Below are 14286 nucleotides of genomic sequence, written 5' to 3' on the forward strand. Positions count from 1 at the left end.
ATCGAGTGAGGTGAGACTGTTGCGTGAGAAGGGTGGAATGGCGAGAAGCACAGAGGTAAAACCACCATGAATATGAAGGTGACTTGAGTGGAAAAACCGCGCTGAAGTCATAGTCGGACAAGGTTTGGTTGCAGGATTGCAAAGTTTCATTTTGGGCCAATGCAAAGGTGATGAAGCCAAATATTTTCAGCAGGTGAAACTGGAAGAAGGTGATTGGCGGTGCCTTTGACTTGCTACCCTAGTTCTAAAAAGTAAAAATCGAATCGAACATCTATAAGGTTTGGTTCAACCTATAAAATCACCATCACAAAATTGTTTAGAAATCATTGAACAGGCTAGAAACTGGCCGGTCAAATCGAATCGAGACCGACTGGTTTTCCTTAAATAGTGTGCATTATAATGCTTGTATTGATTTGTTGTCCGACGATCTGTCCACCAACATGAATTTTTGTATTCTTACAATGAAGCCTTCCATGTTTAGGATATAAGATATGCTTAAAACTGTTTTTGCATACAAAATAAATGTGGTTTGATCGTCTCTAATGAATATAACTTATTATGGGATGGGTTAGAAATTACTTTGAAGCTGGAGGTTATTCCGGTCCAAAAAAATAAAGCAACTGAAAGTTGATAGTGCTCATTCAATGTTTTTTTTTTTCTTGATAATCATTGTGCTGAGTTTGTTAAATTTGGGTTGAAAACTTTGTTAAGTTTTGGTAAAGTAATCTTGTTAAAATTATGTTTAAAAATCTTGTTAATCTAGTTAATTTTTATTAATCTTAGTGTATTTATTTATATTTTATTTATTATTTTATTATAAAATAATTATTTTAATAAACTAATAAATTAATTACTAGAGTATTTCGACAATTGATCTGGTTTTAGAACCTTGTATGCTATAACCACATTTTTCTGACACAGTCTGTTTCTGTGGGGCCTACTTTTGTTAAAGTATCGGTGGTGAATTTTATTAAAGGTACTTGTTAATATGGTTCTAAAAACTGGACCGTCTGATCGGATTAGTCCAACTTTGAACCGGAAGTTAATGCAGTTCGGTTTAATGATGAAAACCGTTCAACATAAAACTGCCCGGCCGGGCGGATCGAATCGGGCTCGGCCGGTTTTGATTAAACGTCGTCGTTTAAATTTGACGCTTGAGGATCTAACAATCATACTCTTCCTCCTTGCTCAGTCTCCTACTCCCTCCGTCCCTCGAGCCCCATTCCTCAGACTCTCTCCTCCTCTCAACTTTATCCCCTAGGTCACAGTCTCGCCCACCGCCGCAAGGAGAGCCTCAGCGCCGCCGTCTGTTGCGCTAAGGAGCCACCGTGTCTTCCTCCGTTGTGCCTTGTTTCCCCAACCGCTTCTCCAATCTCCTTCCTTCCGAAAGCAGAACTGTCCTCAAACCTAGCCTCCACCACCACCGCAAGGAGTGAGCCACTGTCGCTGTCCGTCGCACTCAGGGGCTCCTCTCTTCGTCTGTCGGCGTTCTCCAAGTCTCCAAACCCTGTTCGCTCTCACCAATCCAGGTGCGCAGCTTCTTCCTCGAGCTCGTTCTCCATCAGTCCAACACTTCTGCTCAGCCGCATTCTGCCGCCCTCCGTCGTGGTTGATGTTTGTTAAAATTGTGCTGAAAATTTTGTTAATGGCTTCATTTTTTTTTAAAAAAAATTATTATCCGTTCTTCATTTTTTTGCTCAGAACATTGTTTTTCTACTCAGATTGAAATTTGCCTTATGGAATGATTAACTATGCTCGTGCTGTATTATTCTATGCTGTGGATTGAATCATTGAGTTGAATGATTAGTTGATTTTAGTTCACTGGTTAATGTTTGTTAAAATTGTTCTGAAAATTTTGTTAATGGCTTCATTTTTTTTAAAAAAAATTCGTTATCTGTTCAGTTTTTTGCTCAGAACATTGTTTTTCTAAGATTGAAATTTGCCTCATTTGCCTCATGGAATGATTAACTATGCTCATGTGCTATATCGTTCTCTGCTGTAGATTGAATCATTGAGTTGAAAGATTAGTTAATTTTAGTTCGCTGGTTAATATTTGTTAAAATTGTGTTGAAAATTTTGTTAATCTATATTAAAATTATGCTGAAATTTTTGCTAAAAGTTTATTAGGGAACAAGTAAATTATGCTAAAAATTTATTAAATTTATGATCAACCTTTTGTTAAGAAAGAAGTAAATTGATCATAATCAGCCATTTAGTTCAATGAAGAAATATATAAATTGAATTAAATTTCTTCTATTTAAATTGATGAGCTCAAAGATTATTAATACATTTTATGATTTACAATTTCAGTTATAGATGATAGTATTAATCAATAAATATTTGGTGATAATAATGTATATGTGAATAATAATTTGATTGATAACATTTTATGTAATGTTTTAAATTTAGAAGTTATTTTAAAATTTATATTAGATTATAATTATATTTTAGGGTGTTTATTTATAATTTATTTATTATTTTATTATAAAACGATTTTTTTGGTTGGATCAATAAACTAGTGAATCTACTAAAACGGTTCAATCACTAGTTCGGTTTTCAGAACCTTGGGTTGTAGCAACTAGCAAGTCAAAGGCACCGCCAATCTCCTTCCCCAGGTCAGTTTCTCACGTGCTGACAATATTTGGCTTCATCACCTTAGCATTGGCCTAAAAGGAAACCTTGCAATCGTGCAACCAAACCTTGTCCGATTATGGCTTCAGCGCAGTTTCTCCGCTCAAATCACCTTCATATTCATGGTGGTTTTACCTCTGCGCTTCCCGCCATTCCACCCTTCTCACGCAACCATCTCACCTCGCTCGACCAGGTTTACTTCTCTACGAACCGGTCCTTGCCTCCTCTGTGTGCGGTGTCCAAGATTGGTTTCTCAGCAGCAAAAGATGAAGCCGCTTCTTGTAAGTTTCTCTACTCAGCTCCACCGAACCCCATCCCCACGCCACCACTTTTTCTAATACTTTCACTTTGAGTTCAAACCTCATTCCTGATGTGATTGCGCGCTTTTTTTTTTTAGCTGGTGATATTCAATTCGAGGCACCACTGAAAATTGTAGAATATCCAGACCCGAAATTGAGGGCAAAAAATAAACGCATAGTTAGCTTCGATGATAATCTGAAGAGTCTCGCCCGCGAGATGTTTGATGTAATGTACAAGTAAGCACTGTTCCAATACTATCCTCCCTTAGTAGTAAGTCTTTCTTTGAATGATTTGCTTCATTATTATAACAAAACTTTGGTTTTCTTTCATTTGGGAGATATTTTACGAGAACAAAAAATGCTATTTGCACATCAAACTCAACCACAAAAATCAACCACTAGTATAAGGTAAAGTATATTTTGGTTCTTAAAGTTTATTAAAAATTTTAAAAATACCCCTAAGTTTTATTTTGTTTTAATTTTGTCTCGGAAGTTTTTTATTTGCATCAAACATACTCCCGGTTACTAATCTTTCAAAAACCCCAGAAGTAATTCAGCAATAATTTTACAAGAATAACCTTTAACACAAGTAAACCAAACATAGTTGTCATGAATTATTGCTGGATTGATTCTAAATTTAGCTGTCAGTGGTTTATTTGATGCAAATCGATAACTGGGATAAAATTGAAATAAAATAAAATCTGGGAGTATTTTTGAAACTTTTGACAAACTTTAGGAACTAAAAATATACTATAAAATACATGTTAAAATATAAATACACATTGAAAATGAGTTAAATAACGCATGTATTTTTTACACAAATGCATGGTGGCTAATTTTGGTGTGCACCTAGCTTGGATGGGATGGAAATTATACTTTTTCAGATACCAAAAATGGTGGTTTAGGTGGAATCATAAATTTAAAGTAGCATCAGTGACTTGTGTTGAGATGGTTGCATTGAGTAATTCTTAACTCCATTGCCTAGAAAAACAGTTGTTTTTTACTGTTTTTAAGCAAAGGATCTATATTTTAACTTGACGGCAAGTTTGACAGTTCAAAAGCTGTATTTTGTTTGGGAGTTGGGACTTTTGGAGAATGTCCCAAACACACAGTAGTAATGTTAGACAACGATACATTATTCCCTACTTGCTATAGAAAGCTGGGGAAAAAAATGAAGAAAAACAGTGGTATATACAAATATATAACATAGGTTGGTGGATGATGCATTAGTCTAGCTTATTGTTGTTATTTGGCCATTGCATGTATGCCACATCAATCAAATTACACTTTTCAAGTCCTTGTCCACTCGTGCGTGTGAGGGGGTGCATTAACAGTGCCAAAATTTCTAGAGTCTAGAGATAAGCTCTAGAAGCCTGCCTTGGGCAACCCTCTACTCCATCTAGCTAGCTTATGCAGTGGAGTTAGGGCCACTCTATAATACCTTCTGATACCCCAGATTTGTTTTTTTCTTTTTTTAAAAAAATCCATAATCAACCAGGAAAATAAGAGAGAAAAGAGTAATTCAGCAAATGAGAGAAAGAATACACTTTTATGTGATGTTGTGTTTTACATGGGAGGAATACTAGCATCTATTAATAATAACAGTAAAACCCTAATACTAATAAGGAAAAAATGATAAATATCAATACTAATCCTAAGAGATCATATTTGATACTCTGATATGATAGATTCTATCCTGATTTCTAACAGTTTTGTCCTCTGCATTTCCTTGTTCTGTCTTTGGTTAGGTCTTATTCTCTCTTTCCATCAAATTCTGGTTCTCTCTGGGTCTGTCAAACTCATTGATGCCTTTGTAACCTTTTTAATTCTTGAAATAAACTAACAGTAAAAACTTCCTAGGGCTACTGTAATCTTACAAATGATAACAGCATTCATTTCCACAGAACCGATGGTATTGGTCTCTCAGCACCCCAAGTTGGAATTAATGTTCAGCTTATGGTATTCAATCCAGTGGGTGAACCTGGGGAAGGAGAGGAAATTGTTCTTGTAAATCCAAGAGTTAGCAAATACTCAAAGAAACTGTCAATTTTTAATGAAGGGTGTCTATCATTTCCTGGAATATATGCTGATGTGAAGGTAGAAAACACTCTTTCTCTTTTTCTGTGTGCTTTTATAATAGTTTGTAATATGGAGTTGCCCCTGTTTTTTTATTTTGCCTGCCCAAAATGATTCCTTTCATAAAACTTTATATTTTTACCTCCTTTTTAAACATTTCTCTCTTATGAACTTTGAAACTGGTCTCTTATTCCTCTTTCATCTACTTATAGTTATTCTCTCACTCTCACCAAACAAAAATTCATTTGTTATTTTCTTTTGATAAATGAATGTCATTTCCATTTTCCTGATTATGGAAATAAAATTCATTATGTGTGTTCAGCTTTTGTATAATTAATTGTAAAGGGCAAGTAGAAGGTTGATTTTATCTATGGCCCTTTTTGGTATAACAATAATTCTAAATTTGCTGAATCTGCATTGTGCTTTTCTGGTGACTTGGCTCCAGAAAGGATATCTATTTTGTATCCCTTTTGGTTATCTACTTGGATATTTAGTGGTGTTCCTTTATTGATCATACAAAAGGATCAGCATAGTTTGTTGCATGTTCTATCCACCTACGAATATTTTCCTTCTTTTATTTTATGATACCTTGTTCGCTTTCAATAAAATATCTTCTGTCTACATATTTGTTTATTGTTGTGTTCCTTTCTTCTTGCCATGACAAACAACAAAGGGATGAGACTGTTTTAGAATTTTTCTTGTGCTGAAATGAAAGAATTTTTGCCAGTAATTAATATAAAATATGTAATCAAGCTTTTCCCATGAAAGCTAAGCTCCAAGCTTTTATGTTGTAGTGATTTCTTTGAGCTCCTCCTTGAATGAATTGTTACATCAGTACACTCGAGTGATCATTCTAGTGAGCTTCAATGTTGACATGCAGGATTTATTTTCCCCTTGAGAAAGTTATTAGCACAAAATGTGTCCTTAAATTTGTTATTCCATTTAGTTCAAGTGTTATCTAGACTCTTAAGTCATGACTTCTGTGGATGAAGTCTATATGCTGTTTTGAGGACTGTCAACTTGTGCTCAACTGAGACAACATAACCCACTTGTCATACTCATTTGTTTGATTATTATCCCGCTGATGGTCTGAAGTATTTATTCACTCTTTCACCTCCATAAAATTTCTTATTATGGTGGTTTAGCGACCTGAATCAGTGAAGATTGATGCACGTGATGTAAATGGAAATAGATTTTCATTCTCGTTGGATGGGCTTCCTGCTCGAGTATTCCAGCATGAGTTTGATCATCTGCAGGTTAGTTCAACTTTATTAGTTAAATGGTTTCACATGAATGGTTTTTCCTCTATTTATTATTTTCAACTAACCTATGATGTTTCATCAATGGACAAGGAACATGAAACCCAAAACACTTAGGTTTTGTTTAGCAATGTTCTTCACTTCAATTGCCTGTATTATATGGAACACAAAACGCTTAGGGTGTGTGTAGAATGCCAAAAAAAGAAAAACAAAAGGATGGAATTAATTTGAAATGAAACTGAATTAAATTACAATCAAATATAATTTAGAACCCATAATTTATAAAGTGAGAATTGAATTAAATTACAATCAAATATAATTTAGAACCCATAATTTATAAAGTGAGAATTGAATTGAATTACAACCAATTATTGTGTTTCAAACTTAATCAATTATTGTATCATGCATATAATTATCCTTGTCCCCCCAAAATAGCGGCCATTCTGCTATAATGTTTTGGGGTCAACCACTTAGCAATAGAATCCATGATTGACTTGTATGGTTTAGCACTCGGGTCAAGTTTCCCTAATTCTTTTCCAACTAATTTTAAAGTGCAACTCCCCGTAAGACCCATCATATGTGTAGTTGAAATGTTAAATTGTCAATTTATTAATAGCATTAGCACAATCCAGCTGAGTCCTCTGTCATCACTTAATAATTCCACATTATATGGCTCACCAATCCCACCAAATCATCCACTCTCATGTTTCTCATGCTAGCTGAGAACAGGGCTGTTAGGCATCTTCTAAGTGAACTATTGGCTTGTTGCTTTTGGTTTACTGACGAGATTTCATGTCCCTACCTGCTGGTTAACATGTGGGTACTGCTTACCTGTAATAATCTGTGCAGGGGATTCTTTTCTTTGAGAGAATGACTGAAGAAGTTCTTGGTAATATCCGTGAACAGCTACAGGTTAGAACAACTGAACTCTTTTTTTGTATTCTGTCTCTAGTTGATTTTCCCATGACCTGAGAAATACATCATGATGACATAGATAATACTAATATTTTAAAGATATAGTAAATGAGGCAAAGGTATGCCGTTATTTGAAAAATTCAATCATGTCATGTATTTGCTCTTGGTGGATGTGACTAAGACTACCATAGCTTCCCTTTCATTTAAAAATTTATTTTACATAGTTTTTTGTATCTATACATCGATATCTATAACTATAATTGTCCCCATTAAAGAAGGTCATTTGGTATCCATTTTTTTTATCCTAAACTGTCCAGCCTATGTCTCCCATTGTACATATGTGAACTTAATGCTTGATGGCAGTCCTCTAGGGAAGTTTATTTCTATATATTTGTTATTTCTATATTTTCCTTAAATAAGCTAATGTTTTGAAGCTTTTCATTGCTTCAAATACAAACAAACTTTTCATAGTTTATTACGTTTTTAGTGCTTAAACTCTGTAAGATCTTCCATGTCTACACTAAGTTATGATATGACATCCTAAAATTGTCTTAGACATTATCCTAAATACTAAGCAAAGTACAATGTGGATATTCCTAATGTGTTGGAATCTTAAAAAAATATTCAGTTCTTTTTTTATTTGGTAATTTAGGATGATTGTAAGGAGAATATAATAGAAGCATAAATCATTCATCTTCAGATACAAATGTTTTTAATGATTGGGTATAATGATTACAGGCCTTGGAAATGAAGTATGAACAACTGACTGGAGTACCAAGCCCTGAAAAGATACAAAACAGGAGGGAAAGAAGGAATGCTGTTGGTTTTGGGAAATCATGATCAAACCTGACTCAGGTCTCTGCTTCATGGTTTTCGTGATAATAAATTCCATTTTACCTATCTGTATACTTTATGCTTCTTGTTGAAAAATGATTGTTCTTATTTTACCGGTCAATATCAGGTACAACCGTAAGCTCAACACCTACGAAGATTTCGAATTCGAAACATTTCGAGTTTGCACAAGTAGTAGCAGGAGGGGACTGCTCTGCGAAGAGAAAGCTGGCTGAAACATTCCTTTTGACGCAAGTCCATCTGGCCCAGAAAATTATAGTGATCTCTAAATCCCTTTTTGACGCTAACTCAGCAAATGCATGGATGATCTAACACTTTTTTTTGTCATGTTAGACTTGTTAATTAGATCATTCTTAAAATTTTAAAATATTCTTGCATTTGTTGAGTCCGTATTGAAAAGGGATCCAAAAACTACTATGATACTCGAAGCCCAACTTCAAAAACCAATGTAATGTAACTAAAAAAAAATAAATTATTAAAAGTTGTAAATTTGAGTAACTATTATATTTATAAAGATTTAGTACACTTGTTACATCTAATAAATTTTTATTTTAATAATACTCTGGTATAATATTCTTGGGAATATTTGTCCTTGAAATATATTTAAAGAAACAACCAAAGATTATATACAAAAAATTTATAACATTGGTCTTTTACAGATCTAATTCTAAATTGAATAATTAATATTTATTTTTTTTATTTAAATGTATATTTTTATGGTCGATTTTTTCTACATACGAGTAAAGCTCCCGTAAAGATGCGAAAAACGTTTTTCTATAAAAATATTTACGTGTCGCATTATTATTGGACGTATTAATGAATTGGTTATTTTTGAATTTCTTAACAAATTAGAATAAAATCGATTTTTTTAATAATAATAACAATAAACTCAATTTAGAAATTTAATTGTATTTTTAAATTTTTAGGAATTTAAATGTCCAAACAACAAAAAATCAGGGATATAATTATCTTTTTATCAAAAATTTAAAAATATTTAATTTAGATGGTATAATTTGATCGGATCAAATTGGATCTAATAATTATAATAGAGACAATTGGATTTATTATTATTGTTATAATAAACCAATTTTGTTATGATTTATAATAAAAAATAAATTATTAATCAGTTTAATAAGAATGTCCAATAATACTAACATGACATGTATGAACCTCTTGAAAAAAAAAGACATTTTGAGTGTCTTTGTTAAAGTAGTCTGCTTTACATAATTGTTTAGAAAATTTATTATAATGGTTGAGGTGATGAGGAAATGTGATCGGATATATATAGTGCATGTTATAGCATTATGAAAAACAAATTTTGGTATGTTATTACTAAAAACAAATGAGGTCACCGCTGGATACGATTAACAACATCCATATCTATAACAGAAAAATGAAGATGGAAAAACTAGAAAATTCGATCTTCATTAAAACAAGGAGAAACGAACGTGAATAGAATGAAACGAAAATCATCATCAGCATTTGCGAATTCAGAATCAGCGTTCTATCGTTCTGGTACTTCCTCCTTGTCATCGTCATGGATGCATGGCCAACAAGTTTCTGCCATTAATAACAACAACAACAATCATTATTATTATTCTTTCATGGCTTTGTGGAATCCATTGCGAATATGATAGGTCCCGCAAGGGTGAACTCATACATCGCTCATGCAGCTACACCAACATGACAGACCAATATTTGTTATTGAAATATCAAGAGAATTATTGGAATATGGTGAATGAGATGAAAAATGACATGGGTCGATCCAAGTTTTCGGTTAGGGAAGTTGGTGACCCACCATATCGCATACACGTGTTCTCACAATGTAGGTTTGATCTTTCTGCTTCTGAATGCGTGAAGTGCTTCAAATCCCTTCAAAGCGTTTTTCCAAGTTGCTTGCCTGCCAAGGGTGCTCGAACCTTTTCAAGTGATGGCTGTTTTATGCGCTATGATAATTATAGCTTTTTTCGAGAGAGCGTTACCCCTTATTATTTGAGGGTACTTTCTTCCTCTTTCTTTCTTCTTTCTTGTTTATCCTTTTAATTAATTGTGTTTTTTCTTCCTAATGATGATTATTTTCCTTAGCAACATGAAGATTTTAAGGGAGTTGAAATTTGACATTAAATTCACGCTTAATGATGGGGTTGTTTAAGTAACAATGCACGTGACGATGTCACTGTTATGTTAGATATACACTAAAAATTAGCTGTGTATATCAAAACAATCCCGCTATGGTACCAAGAGTATTTCTGTCAATTTCTGTTAACTCTTATTTATAACTGTGTTTAATGGAAGTGTCTTTGTGGATGTGTCTAATAAAAATATCTTTTTTATGGTTGTATTTAATAGAAATGTCTTTATAGATATATTTTCTGGATGTGTCTCTTTATATATGTGTTTAAAATATAATAATTAATTATTGTTGGCAATAAGTTGGCAGATAACATATTGGTATCCTATACTTTTCCATATCAAAATACATGTTGAAAATAAGTTAAACAATATATTTTTATACATAAAAAATGCAATGTGCATACAGTGTATCAAAATCAATCATTATATATTTGTGTATAAATATATGTGCAGTTTAATTTACTTAATACGTATTTATATTTTAATATGTATTTTATATTGACTAATTTTAATATACACATAGTATAGTTAATTTATACACAAATATAATAACTCATTTTTGGTATACACATAGCATTTTTAATGATTCTAAGCTCATAAGAATTGCGAGGAAAATATTACTTGTGTTTATAAATTGATTCATGAGTTTTTCGACTTTTGTTCTTTCATTATTTATCTCTCTCAATATGATCATGATAAACCTACTTAATTGATATAGATATTAATGTAAATTTTTGTTATTTTAACAATTGCATGAAACAATTTGTAGATTTGGTCTCTGATTCCTTAACTGAACATTGTCATAACTAGGTGATTATATAAGTTAGGACTATTAGCAATGCTCAATGCCTCAATTTCACCATATATAACATTGTCTAAATTTGTGAAGAGTTCTGTGTGGCTACTCTGATGTCCAATAACTTTTAGGTGGAGACTCAGGTGCAGTACTATTAACTTCACGTGAAGTTGACTGCACATGAGTTTTCACCAACTTGAAATAATGTTGAAATGATTTTTGTTTCACTCTGAAAACAGGGATGTAGTGGTGAGAAAGCAAAAGATGAAAAAGGATTTGTTGGTTTGGCAGTAAATGTAATAAATAAAATGGCATTCGAGGCACCCAAAAAGGATGGCTACACAGCCATAGAAGGACGGCGTCAAGGTTCGAATCTCGTCGTCTATGGTGCGGCCACTTGCTGGAAAACATTGAGCGAGGATTTGTGTGCTGCTTGCCTATCAAATGCTGCTAGCACCGCCATATCATGTTTGCCATCAACACAGGTCCATGTTATCAACACTGGATGCATTTTGCGTTATGCTGATTATGACTTCATTATTGTTGACTTGAAAAACAAACAAAGAGGTTAGTTACAAGGTGGAAACTCAGGTGAAGTCGATTTCACGTGAAGTTGATATCTGAGAGCTGTTAGATAAAAATTTAGTCAAATCAGTCAAATCATCTAACGATTCTTAGGTATCAACTTCACGTGAAGTCGACTTCACCTGAGTTTTCACCTAGTTACAAATATCTTTCACTTGAGGTAAAGTTTCATTGCTTTCTCCTTATGCATAATAATTTAGTTGCTTATTCATCTCCCTTGCAGAAATTTTGATGAAATGCACAGCAATTCTTCTTGGTGCAATTGCTATTTGTTCATTGCTTATTGTAGTTGCACACCATGGGACTAAAAATGTTGACAAACTCTGGGGTATTCCAATTTTACGAACAGGTAATCCTCAATAGTAACAATTAGTTGTTTTTTCTTTCTAACAGTTAATAATAATATGCTTCTAATCAAGCTTTTTTTCTTGTGAATGCAATGTCACTTTAATAAGGACTAGAGATGAACCCAAGTAGAGTAAAATTAAGCTCATGGTTCATGCAGTTCGAGTACTCGACATTAGAGAGAGCAACCAATGTTTTCAATGAATTCCATAAACTTGGTGAAGGGGGATATGGTGAAGTTTACAAGGTATGTATGTTAGAATTATTTAGTATATCTGAATATTTATTATAGAATATTACGTTTTTATTATTACGATTCTCTTAGCATCTATAAATACCCTTTTATATTATCATTCTAAACAACTTGAATACATTCAATAATATACCATCATTTCTTCAGTTCAGTCTCTTATTTCTAACACTCTACATGATAGGGAACCTTACAAGATGGAAGAGAAATAGCGATAAAGCGTTTCTTTTTGAGTGGAAAGCAGGGAAAGCAACAAGTTCACAATGAAATTGATGTATATAGCAAAGCTCAACACAAGAATCTAGTTCGGTTCCTTGGTTGCTGCTTCACCTCCACAGAAAGCTATCTGGTTTTTGAATTCCTTGCAAACAAAAGCCTTAACTGCATCTTGTTTGGTAAGTTAGCTATATATAGATTCCAAGTATTAATTTCTATATGGTTATTAATTTGTTTATTGCTGGTGGAAGGAAGATCCGGAGAAGAAGAAACAGTTGGATTGGCCAAAGAGGCAGGGTATAATCCTTGGCGTAGCTGATGGATTGGAACATCTGCATAGCAATTCTGAAGGGCCAATAATTCATAGAGACATCAAAGCCGGAAACATTTTATTAGACTTGAAATATAGACCAAAGATCTCTGATTTTGGCTTAGCAAAGTTGAAGTCCTATGACTCTACATCTATTGTAGGCACATTGTGAGTACATATCATGTCTTGCAACTGTGAAAATTCAGGTGCAGTTAACTTCACGTGAAATTGATAACTGAGAGCCGTTAGATGAAAATTTAATCAAATCATTTAAATTATTTAACAGCTCTTAGCTATCAACTTCATGTGAAATTGACTGTACCTGAATTTTTACCAATATAATTTCTGTATTAACTATATCTTTCCCATGTCATAATAGGGGGTATATGGCACCGGAATATCTTGCTGGTTGTCCCATAACAGAGAAAGTAGACGTTTACAGCTTTGGAATATTAGTGCTTGAAATTATCAGTGGAGTGGAGAATGCAAAATTTGAGTCTAATGAAGAAACATTTGAGACTCTTGTTTCTCATGTAAATATTCTTACCAATTTTTATAGAAAAATTTGGTCTCATTCTAACAAAAATTTTAACTACCTCGTACTTAAGTTCCTTTTTTTTGTTTTTTCCCTAATATTTGTAGGCATGGAAGCATTTCAAATCAAACACTACGTCAAAAATTATTGATGAAAGCATGGAAAATCAAGATGTTGAAGAAATTGCAAGAGTTATCCATGTGGGACTTCTGTGTACACAAGAGTTGCCGTATCTGCGTCCCAGCATGACAGAGGTGGTAGCAATGCTTAGACAGAAAGATGTTGTAATGCCAGTACCTTCCAAACCTCCTTTCATGGTTGATTCTTTGGAATTTCCACAAGAAACAGAATCTAGTTGGGAATCGAAAGGTTCAGATGATTCAGAATCGACAGTACCTTTAAATTTTGGAGAAAGAAGTGTGTAACAATTCTTTATTTTTAATTATCTTAGGCTTTTAGGCTTTTCCTATTTTGTTTGTAATAAAACGGAAAGAGTACGCAAAGATAATAGAATTGTGAAAGAAAAAGATGAAGAAATTTGATTGATTGTTGATTGATTGAATTGTAAACTATGAAGGTAAAACTAAGTATATATAGAGTATTGACCTATGAAATATAAAAGTAGATAAAGATAAGATAAAGATAAAAATAACTATAAGATAAAATAAAGACTAAAATTATAATTGAATTTGTGTATTCTGTTGGGCTAAATTTGTGAGGTGTGAGACGACTTTATTGTTGTCATGAGCTAAGGTGGAAGAATGATTTAATAGTTTGGTTATTCTAACTCTAATACATATATAGTTTGACAGGAAGCTTTTATTTATTATTTTTCTTTTCTTTTATATATACCTTATTAAGAAGGACTTAAGAATTTTCTCTACTCTTCTCTATTTTCTGTTTTCATTTCCTAATTAATTTATTTTATTCTATTCAATAGAAGCCGTCTTTCTCTTTAGCTTTAAGTAGTTATAGGGAACATTGTTTCAATTTTAAAATCCAAAGAAAGAAAAAAAAAAAAAGAAAGAGAAAAAGCTTCATCTGAGTTACTTTGAATTTGAGTGATAATAACAAATCATGGCAC

At 33.0% G+C, this 14286-nt stretch overlaps 2 protein-coding genes across 7 annotated transcripts; both read left to right on the forward strand.

Annotated features, from left to right (window-relative positions):
* Positions 1-1156: 1156 nt before the first annotated feature.
* On the forward strand, positions 1157-8590 carry LOC112776266 (peptide deformylase 1B, chloroplastic/mitochondrial). Of its 6 annotated transcripts, none has more exons than XM_025820355.3 (8): positions 1157-1529; positions 2549-2912; positions 3029-3167; positions 4835-5027; positions 6152-6262; positions 7115-7177; positions 7919-8035; positions 8142-8590. In XM_025820355.3, exons 2-7 carry the CDS (start codon positions 2711-2713, stop codon positions 8018-8020), a joined length of 810 nt encoding a protein of 269 aa, XP_025676140.1. In that variant the 5' UTR covers positions 1157-1529; positions 2549-2710; the 3' UTR covers positions 8021-8035; positions 8142-8590. The 6 variants fall into 6 exon arrangements, with proteins under 6 accessions (XP_025676140.1, XP_072083180.1, XP_025676139.1 ...); XM_072227079.1 differs by having other exon boundaries at positions 1171-1529; positions 2520-2912; XM_025820354.3 differs by having other exon boundaries at positions 1172-1529; positions 2520-2912; positions 4820-5027.
* A 792-nt stretch (positions 8591-9382) lies between these two features.
* On the forward strand, positions 9383-13757 carry LOC112775089 (cysteine-rich receptor-like protein kinase 46). Its single transcript, XM_025818558.3, has 8 exons — positions 9383-10030; positions 11201-11528; positions 11770-11895; positions 12002-12138; positions 12326-12536; positions 12613-12835; positions 13047-13200; positions 13310-13757. Exons 1-8 carry the CDS (start codon positions 9578-9580, stop codon positions 13625-13627), a joined length of 1950 nt encoding a protein of 649 aa, XP_025674343.1. The 5' UTR covers positions 9383-9577; the 3' UTR covers positions 13628-13757.
* The last annotated feature ends 529 nt before the right edge of the window (positions 13758-14286 follow it).

The sequence above is a fragment of the Arachis hypogaea genome, chromosome 19 (genome assembly GCF_003086295.3).
Source record: "Arachis hypogaea cultivar Tifrunner chromosome 19, arahy.Tifrunner.gnm2.J5K5, whole genome shotgun sequence".
Lineage (NCBI taxonomy): Eukaryota > Viridiplantae > Streptophyta > Magnoliopsida > Fabales > Fabaceae > Arachis > Arachis hypogaea.